This window comes from Natator depressus, chromosome 9 (assembly GCF_965152275.1).
Source record: "Natator depressus isolate rNatDep1 chromosome 9, rNatDep2.hap1, whole genome shotgun sequence".
NCBI lineage: Eukaryota > Metazoa > Chordata > Testudines > Cheloniidae > Natator > Natator depressus.
In genome coordinates this window covers 3,812,709-3,822,874 of record NC_134242.1, presented here as the reverse complement: position 1 = coordinate 3,822,874, position 10,166 = coordinate 3,812,709, and the positions used below count along the sequence as shown (strand labels likewise).

Below are 10,166 nucleotides of genomic sequence, written 5' to 3'. Positions count from 1 at the left end.
CCTGTGTGGCACTCAAGCCCGTCACCTGGGCCTCAGCCCCCCTGCTCTAGGGTCTCTTCTTCAGGCAGGGGCAGCGGGGGTAATCGGCCAGGGGAGGCTAAGCCGCCCCCAACAAGACGTGGCGCACCTCCCTGGGGCAGCGGGCCACCGGCCTGCCGCCCTGGGTGCACCGCTGCCGAAAGGAGGCCCAGGCCGGGGTCCTGCCCACGCGGTCCCCCCCCCCCCAGACCCTGCCCATGCTGTGCCTCATCTGGTCCTTTGTCCGCCCCTTTCCCCTGCGCCCCCCCCCCCCCACTGCTCATACTTCTCTGCCACTTCCCTGCGCCCCCCCCGCCTGCCTCTTGACCCTCTTCACCCCCCCTCCCTCCATTGCCCCCCTCCCCCGCCTGCCACTCACACCTCTTCACCCCCTGAGAGGCAGAGAGTCGTCGGGGAGGGGGGGAGGTGCAGGCAGTGGGTGTGGGGACATTCGGGAGGGGAGGGGGAGGAAAGGTGTGGGTGGCAGGGGAGGGGCAAGCGTGGGAGGGGATTTGGAGGTGGGTGAGTGGGCACCGCCCCTTGGAGGGATCTTCCAGCGCTCAGGCCACCCTCCCCAAATGCGGGCGTCACCCTTGCCGCCCCGTTCTCTTTAAAGCGAGCAGACGCTGCCTCCAGCCCACGAGCGCCCAGCGGCGGCACCGGGATGCGCCCTCCGGTTTGAGCCCCCGCTAGGGAACGCTTTGGGCACGAGCAGTGGCCCCCTCAGGGGCATCGCGTCGAACGGCGTTCGGCCCAAACGCCACTGGTCACGCGGCTGCCTGTGCAGGGACCAAAGGGCCCCCGAGGCCAAGCAACCCGCTGGGCAGCTCAGCCTCTCCCCGGCTTGCACCCTGGGGCCTGCACGAGCCGTCGCTCAGGACTCCACACATGCAGGCTTGCCCCCGTCCTATCCAGCCAAAAACGCTGCTGCAAAGAACGGGGTTTCTCGCCCCGCCTTTTGCCCAGGGCACCCCAGTCACATCAAACATCCACAGCTTGTCAAGGCCCTTCCTGCTTCAGCCTCCCACCAGCTCTCATTCAGTATGGCGCTGCCGTCTCTCGCGGCTGATCAGCCAAAGCTGCCAGCCTCCGAGGCCCTTCAAAGCCCTCCTTACGTTTCGTTGATGAGGGTGACCAGATGGCCTGATTCGGGGGGGCTTTTTCTTACAGAGGCGTCTATTACACCCCCAGCCCCTGGCCTGATTTTTCACACTTGCTGTCTCGTCACCCTACCCATGATGGCTGCATGAAACGTTGCAACGATTCGCCTGATCAATCGGCTCTCATTGGTTCCTGTCACGCACCCATCTGCCTGCAGCCATCTGTTGGCTTCCACCGTCAGCTCTTTGGGGGCAGGGCCCATCCTTTTGGTCTGTTAAGACAGCACCTAGCAAATGCGAGCCCGGCCCATGACTAGCGCTCCCAAGGTACTACAGAGAATCAGTACAATGCTCATAGTGTCCCGAGCCAGCTGGTGCATATATTTCACATTGCTTACTGCTGGCTGGACCAAGAACTTCCCTGTGTAGAGCCTGGGCTCTCCCTGGGGAACAGTGAATTGAGGTTTTCTTTTAGCAGGGGGTGGCAAGCTGGCTGCGCAGCTGGAGCAGGAGGCGCTGAGTGACGTTCAGCCTGGCCGGGACGTGTGTGATGCTGGCCGGTCTATTACCCCTGTGCCCGACCAGCTTCGCAATAGTTCACCAAACGGGGGAGGGGGCTTGTGAGGGGCCTCTGCTGAAAGTGGTGCGATAGAAGCAGGACGGTTGCCTTTTAACACCCATGTCCGCCCCGTCCGCGTGTGCGCTTGCACTGACCCGAGCAGCCAAGGGAGTGGCGCCTGCTGCCCCTGAGCGGTAGCTGCCTGTGGGGCTGGTGGCGTGGCGGGCTTCCCCTACCCGAGCCGTCCCGTGGGCCAAGGGGCTGCACAGGACCCATCCTCCCCCCGCTGCAGCCCCAGCTTGGCTGCTACAATCCTGCCCTGGCCTCGCCTCACAGTAATTACCACAACACCCCCTACTGGTAAGGCAAGATCCGGGCCTGGGCAATTGCTGTGGTACCAAGGCAGCGGCTTGAGGCACTACTGACTATCCCAAGTTTTGTGCCTGAGCAGCGTTATGTTCCTCCCGCCGCCCAGAGCAAGCGGGTTGTGCCAGTGTCCGTCACTCAGCAACTGAATGTGGTTGTAGCTTTTGGGCATTCAGCGTTAGGCTGGGAGGACATGCCCGGCTGCCAGGAGCCCCCCGAAGTCCCAGGTTTGGCCTTTTCCACAGCAGCATCAGCCTACTCGTCGGACACGGCTATCAGCGCCAGGCTGCGTTCCTTCCTCCCTTCACCTCAGCCCCCAGCCGAGCTGTGCTCCGGGCCATATTGTGCCACCAAGGAGCCCGCTGCCAACACACTGGGCCCGAGTCCCTCCTCTAGCCCAGCGACGCTTGGTTCAAGAATGGGGTGAGCGGCAGGAGGGCAAAACTAGCGTCACCCACTGCTCTGCCTTGTCTGGCCTCCCGCACGAGGTCAAGCCTGCTGCCCACAGCCCCGAGGGGACAAGGTGGCATTTGAGAATTGCAGGCTCTCAGCCCCAGTCACATCCCGGCTGGCAAACCCTAGAGTTAAGTGCAGCTCTCGGCCCCCCAGGGAAGCCTCCAGGCTGCAGGAGCGAATCAGCCGGGGTTAGGGCCCTGTTGTGCTGCTGGAAGAGCATAAAGGCCCCCAGGAGAGCTCTGCCATCGCCTGGTGCCCCATGAGTGACTGGCCACCTACTCTGAACGTGGTGCACAACCCACCCCAGCAACCTTTTGTGCTGCACAAAGGCTGAGCCGATCCTGCTTGCTCTTCCCGAGCCGGGCTGGCAGGCGGAGAAAGCAGCGAAGACTCACGTGCATCACTCGGCTGCTGAGCTCTGACTTTGAAACACGCTCCGGGCGCAGCTCTGCTAAAGGGCAGGATGCCGATTGCAGAACACTTGTCCCACAAAACCCACACATTTAATGAACACACACCAGCTTTGAGACGATTCCAACCCCTCTGAGGCATGGTAGAGGGAAACCCCTTGTAGAGACGATGCAGAAGCAGGCCAACCGGGACTGAAACCCTCAAAAGAAAGGGCTGGGGATCCCAGGAGAGGATCTGCGTTCCAAAGGAGCGACCCAATGTTGGAGAGGCCCTCTCCCAGCCGATACTGGACCTTTCTGGATAAATCACCCGAGGCCAAGGCTGTGTCCTGTGTTTAGTTTATTCCCCTGAGTTTAGACACAGCTCTCTAGGGAACAGCAAAATAGCAGCAGCCAAATCACAAACCCAGCACAGATGGGGCGGGAGCTAGTGTTCATGTCAGGTATGCGTTAATGAAAGGGGAAGCAGCATAAACCCACTTTAACATCATAGATGCAGCATTTGCTGATTAATAAACTAGGCAACATAGGGTCAGTGTGGGTCAGCAGCTTACAGAGCTTGACTGTAAGGATGTAAATGCCCTTCCTCATGCACTGCTGCTCCCGCAGTTTTAACAGGGCACCACGTGCTTCTGGAAGACACAATACAGTGGGTCTGGGATATTAGAAAAGAAACAGGCTGCAGGTTTACAACAGCCTCGCAGCACATGGGCAGGAACCTACCCCAGCTGCATGCTGACTCCGTCTTACTGCTGAAACAAAAACGTTGATCCCACCCGACCCGGGGCTGGGGCAAGAACCCCTGGGAAACAGGGCAAGAGCGAAGGCTGGCCGTTAGCATGGTTGCTTACAAAGTGGGCTGAGGGAAGTTGCCCCCTCCCAGCCTCGGCAGGAAGGTGGCAGTAAATCCTGGCTCAGCGACACATGGTAAACGCCCTGCTTCGCTTTCAAGGATGTAACTGTGTCCCCTTCCCGGCCTGGTCACGTAATCAACCTGAAGCCAGGAGAAGCCTGCACCAGTTCCCCTCCCTGCTGAGGTGGCAGCTTTGGAAGCAGACAAGCCCTGAGGAAGGCAGTTGCAGGCGGGAGGAGGAAGGCAACTGCTACAGATTCAGGACAACTTGGGGCAGGTTCAGCATGAGCTCCATGATAGAAGAGTGAGAACAAGTGACTGGTTCCAGATTCTCCAAGCCCTGGCAATGCCGGGGGGAGGGGCAGAGGGCTCCCAGCAAGGGCCAAGCACCAGCCAAGTTCCCAGCAGAACTTTTTGGCAATGGGACAGTCGCCGTGAACCCCACCTCACAGCTCCCAGCCTGCCAAGGTGCTCTTTGCTTTGCAGCTGACCGATTGGGGCGAGAATCGCCCCTGTGCATGGGGCCAGCGCGGAGGGTCAGATCCCCACTGGCTTCAATGATTGCGCTGATTTAGAGCGGCCGAGGATCTGACCGTATAGCCCCCATCCGGGCCCCAGGGTTATATTCACCCTACGAGCAGAGAAGACTACGACACAGCAAGATACAGACTTAGTGGCCTACCGGAGCTCACAAGCTTAACTAACAGCCCATGCTACCCACAGCAGAAGCCAGATCCGTCGAGGCATTACACTTCGTAGAGCGAAGCGTGCAGTAAGCACCTCACACTGAAAGCAGCACAGGAGCACAAAGGGCTGCTGGTGCTGCAGGGCACGTGCCCGCTCCCCCTGCCAGGGTGCAGCTAGAGGATCTTCCACAGGAACAGATGCAAAATGCACACCCAGCGGCAGGTCACCGTAACATCCCCGACCCTGTCAGACGCTGTACTGCATGGGCCTGAGGCTGGGGACTTCTAACCTTCCCTTTTGCCAGTACTGGCACCTGCACCTGCCCCGGAACAGAAGTCCAAAGATGACAGCATGAAGCTGAGTTTCTTTCATGGCCCCAAGCAGTTAATGGGGAAAATGCAATCAGTGAGAGTGCCAATCTCACGGTGGAGCAGCTGGAAAACAAGCTGCTTGGCTTAGGCCCCTTCTCTTCATACCACTTTGCCTGGGTCTTGTGCAAAGCACATGCGGGAGCCCTCTGCAGAGCAATTCCATCTTGGGCTCAGCAGACATGATTTCTTAAAGGACAGCTCCAACTCCCTGGCTGTGCTCAGGAATTTATGGCCAGATCTCAGCCGTGCAATAGGAGCCTGTACACGTCCCAGAGCAGGATTCAGACCTAACTCCTCAAATGGCTTTGGAAAGGGAGCCACCACAAAAAGAAAAGCCAGGTCTGACATGCACTGCACGAACCCGGGACAACGAAAGAACTGTACAGTTCCCCTCTATCTGCGGTCAGCGGCCTGCCGGGAATAGGGCGTGTGATGCTATAGACCCGCCAGGAACCCCCACTCTATGTTCTCCTTGTCTGGGTCTGAAGAGAGACCCCGGCCTGAGGAACGGGAAGACAGCCTGTCAGGGGAATAGAGGGACCCGAAAAAGTGCTGGGGAAGGCCAGTGAATACAGCAGGAAGAGTCAGCCCCAGCAGGAGAGGTGCGCACATGGGGCCCAGAGGGAGCTGTGCCAAAACACAGAGGCGCCATGTTCATATTAACCGATTCATTTATACCGAGGCTCTGTATAAAAATAAAAGGGTTCTAATAGGATTAACAATATTAAATAAATATTTAATCGGAAGTCCTTGGCCTAGTTTAGAGCTCGTCCTTTGGGTTGATGTTCAGGTCGTTGGCTCCTAGATGCTCTTGGTCTAACGTCGCTATCACTTCGTCTGCCTGGATTCGCTCCTGCAGAAAAGGAGGAGGAGGAGGAGGAGGAATAAATAGCAGCAGCAGCGTCGATGTCCCCTCTCGTCTCTGAGCTATTTCTCCATCAAGAAGGAAATTCATCCTGGCACGGAAGGCCAGTATACGACCTAGGCACAACTCACCTGGGGACATGGTGTGGCCTAATGGATTGGGCACTATGTTGGCACTTGGGAGAGCCATTCTCAGCTCTGCCACGACCTTGCTGTGTGATCTTGGGGAGGTCACTTGACTGCTTGGTGCCTCAGTTTCCCCTCCCACCCTTTGCCTGTCTTGCCTATTTAGAGTTTAAACTCTTTGGGGCAGGTCTCGTCCGATGCACCGAGCACAACGGGGCCTGTAGTGCTACTGTAACACAAATAACCACAGCACCGCCATGGACACGTGCCCTAAACTAAGGCCCCAAGGGATGGGCAGGCTGCGGTTGCTGGACCCCAGGAATCCAGAAAGCAGCAGCACAGTCGAGCGACTGGATGTCAGGACTCCTGGGTTTTATTCTGTTTTGCCAATGACTTGCTGCGTGAGCTGGGGGAGCCGTTTAAAGCCCCTGTACCAGAATTTTGCCATCGGTGAAAAGGGCCCCACCAGGCTGAAGTAACTAATGGCTGAGATCACTGGCTGAAAGAACCGTGTGCTCACAAACAGGGGTGTGCTCCTGGTCCTCCCCCTTGCTGTGGATTTCCACTGGGATACTGGTCATTACCCGAATTGTCCACTAGGTGTCACTAATGCTCAGCATAAACATTGCTCTAAGGGGTGTCTACACTGCAATTAAAAGCCTGCCGCTGGCCCCCGCCAGCTGACTGGGGCTCACGGGGCTTGAGCAAAGGGGTGGTTTAATTGCCTAATAGATGTTCGTGCTCAGGCTAGGGCCCAGGCTCTAGGACCCTGCGAGGTGGGAGGCTCCCACACCTTGGCCTGCAGGTGTCTGTCTGCAGTGTAGACGCACCCTAAGAGCCAGTCCCAGATTGCAGGTCCTGTTTCTCGAACTGGCCAAAAACGGAGCCCATGCAAGGGTCACACGGGAAAGCCACCCTCTTAGTGGAGGTTCCAGTATAACCACAATCTGCCCAGCCCCCCAGTGTCGTAATAGGCAGCTCCCAAACATGGCCGAATTTACTGGCACAAGTCCCTCAGAGGCAGGACAGGGTACTGTCCCCACTGTGCAGATAGGAATTGGGGCCCAGAGAAGTGAAAGTCACACAGCTCAATCCAGATCTCCTGACTCCCAGTCTAGCCCTGCTACAATGCATTTATTGCATTCATTGGGGGTGGGGGGAACAGTTCGTTTTGCTTGCGGGAGGCTGGTTGATCCTGTAAGTCCCTTTCCATCTCTAACCCTATGCTCTGTAGAGCATGACAGTATCCAATGCCCCGAAGACAGGTTCCAGCTAGCTATGGAAACACCCACTGGTTCTGAGGCAGACACAGCACTTCTGCCTAGGCAGGCATCTTTGTGACTAGGCAGAGGGGCCTCTTTGCTAAATATGACAGAGCATTACAAGGAGCTCCCTGGTTTTTCACTAGCTCCCCGCTGTACCGCCCCGCGCCATTCATGACGGTCTCTGCTGCTGTCACGATGGAAGAACTCACCAGCTCTCTGTAAAGTGGGTCCAAAGTGAACCAGAGAGCCACAGCACATCGCTGGCCTTTGGTGACTGCTTTGACCCCGTGGGGGTTCTCCCCACCAGAGGAGAAGCTGATCATGCGCCCACACTTTGGCTTGATAGAGGCCTGTAAAAAACACCAAGTCAAACATTGCAAACACAACCAGCATTTAGACTCATGGCAAAGAACCAGCATACTGCAGATCTCTTGTGTTGCCCTGGGTTCCCGTCAGTTCAGGCCTTTGACTTTAATGGGTCTCTTTGGATAGCTCCAGGATACTCAAAAACTCAGAGCATTGCTAATATGGGCATTTTGCTCCAGAAAAAGGGCTCTGTCCTGTTGCAGAGGATTAACCCAGAAAAGATGAGGCAGTGTGCAAAGTCTGTGCAAAATTCAATGCAACACACTTAATCATTGCAAACCAGCTGTGTTCAAACTAGGCAATAATTAGATGTCCCTTCAATGAGATCAGGTTAACCTTCACACTCTGACTGCATATAAGGAAATAAGGCATACTCTCACTGTTAGAAATGTAACTGCTCCAATGGTTAATTTACCAAGGGTCATGGTGAATTTTCCATCACTGACCATTTTTAATCAAGACTGGATGTTTTTCTATAAGATCTGATCTTGGAATTATTTGGGGGCAGTTCTCTGGCCTGTGCTGTACTGGCGGTCAGACTAGATGATCACAAGGGTCCCTTCTGGCCTTGGAAACCAGGAATCTATGAACCACGAGCAATGTTCCTCTTCTCCCTCTTCTGAAGCCATAACACTATACATTTCTGAATTGACACCCTGATTTCACTTTATGATGCTCGATCCCACAATGGAGTGGATTGCAGTTCCAAGTTACGACAGTTCGACTTACGATGCAATTTTCCGCAACCAATTGTGTCGTAAGTCCAAGGACTGCCTGTATCTAGTTCTTTTTTGAACCCTGTTATAGTCTTGGCCTTCACAACATCCTCTGGCAAGGAGTTCCACAGGTTGACCGTGCATTGTGTGAAAAAACACTTCACAGAATCATAGAATATCAGGGTTGGAAGGGACCTCAGGAGGTCATCTAGTCCAACCCCCTGCTCAAATTAAATCATCCCAGCCAGGGCTTTGTCAAGCCTGACCTTAAAAACTTTTAAGGAAGGAGATTCCACCACCTCCCTAGGTAACGCATTTCAGTGTTTCACCACTTCCTTTTGTTTTAAACCTGTTGCCTATTAATTTCATTTGGTGACCCCTAGTTCTTGTGTTATGAGGAGTAAATAACACTTCCTTGCTTACTTTCTCCACACCAGTCATGATTTTACAGACCTCTTTCATATCCCCCCTTAGTTGTCTCTTTTCCAAGCTCAAAAGTCCAAGTCTTATTAATCTCTCCTCATACGGAAGTCGTTCCAGACCCCTAATCACTTTTGTTGCCCTTTTCTGAACCTTTTCCAATTCCAATATATCTTTTTGAGATGGGGCGACCACATTTGCATGCAGTATTCAAGGTGTGGGTGTACCATGGATTTATCTAGAGGCAATGTGATATTTTCTCTCTTATCTATCCCTTTCTTAATCATTCCCAACATTCTGTTTGCTTTTTTGACTCCTGCTGCACACGGAGTGGATGTTTTCAGAACACTATCCACAATGACTCCAAGATCTCTTTCTAGAGTGGTAACAGCTCATTTAGACCCCATCATTTTATAGGTATAGTTGGGATTATGTTTTCCAGTGTGCATCACTTTGCATTTATCAACACTGAATTGAATTCAAAGGACTCATAGCAAGCTTATGTTCAGTCTTGAAATGAAAGTGGCTGGAGAGTGGAGGAGACAAGGATGGGGACACACTTACAGTCCAACCCTACACTGTGATTGGCTTATTTCTTTAATAGGATATCACTTGTATCATTCTAGGTGCGTTAACAGGAGTGTCGTACGTGAGACATTGGAGGGAATCGTCTTGCCCTACTCGGCCCTGATGAGGCCTTTGCTGGAGTACTGCGCCCCATTTGAGGGAAGATGTGGACAGACTGGAGTGAGGCCAGAGGAGAGCAACAAAAATGATCAAAGGTTTAGAAAACCTGAACTATGAGGAAAGTTAAAAAAACTGGACATGTTTAGTGTGGAGAATAGCAGACTGAGAGGGGACCTGATAACAATTTTCAGATATGTGAAGGGCTGTTATAAAAAGAACAGGGATCAAGTGTTCTCCACGTCCACTGAAGATAGGATCAGAAGCAATGGGCTTAATGTGCAGCAAGGGAGATGTAGGTTAGAGATTAGGAGGAACTTTTTATAGCTCAAGGTAGTTACAGGTTTCCCAGGGAGGTTGTGGAATCTCCGTCACTGGAGGCTTTTAAGACCAGGGTGGACACGGATGGCCCTAGGTTTCCTTGGTCCTCCCTCAGCGCAGGGGGCCGGATTTGATGACCTTACTTTTCTACAATGCAGTGCTGTTGTAGCCATGTTGGTCTCAGGATATTAGAGAGACAAGATGGGGGAGGTCATATCTTTTATTGGACCACCTTCTGTTGGCAAGAGAGGAAAAGTTTTGTATCTCACCCACCTTGTCTCGCTTGCTTCAAATTTGACCACTAGGGGGTGCAGAAGCTCAGTGAATTGGGCAACCACACAAAGTAGGATCCTCGGCCAGCCTGTCCGGGTTTTTTTTTTTTTTTTTTTTTTTAAAAACTGTGTGTCTTCGTCTAAACCTTTTACTTAATGGATCAGAGATTCCAAAAATCCACTCTCTGCAGAACTCAGGAATCCTGAGTGATTGCAGGCGCACAGGATGCCAGCAGCAAGGTTATGACATGGCTTTAGTAGGGAAAGAAACAAATACTTTCCTCATAGATTGTATTTTCTAAATGGACAACC

General features: G+C 53.9%; 1 protein-coding gene across 4 annotated transcripts in view; it reads right to left on the bottom strand.

The window, feature by feature from the left end:
- Positions 1-3,239: 3,239 nt before the first annotated feature.
- The window catches only part of P3H2 (prolyl 3-hydroxylase 2), a 120,231-nt gene continuing 113,304 nt past the window's right edge, over positions 3,240-10,166 (bottom strand). For all 4 annotated transcript variants that reach the window (XM_074963349.1, XM_074963353.1, XM_074963350.1 and 1 more), the window contains exons 14-15: positions 7,285-7,425; positions 3,240-5,673 (exon numbers count right to left, since the gene is read on the bottom strand). In XM_074963349.1, coding sequence (XP_074819450.1) covers positions 5,581-5,673; positions 7,285-7,425 — 234 coding nt within the window. In that variant the 3' untranslated portion in view covers positions 3,240-5,580. The remainder of the gene's footprint in view (positions 5,674-7,284; positions 7,426-10,166) is intronic.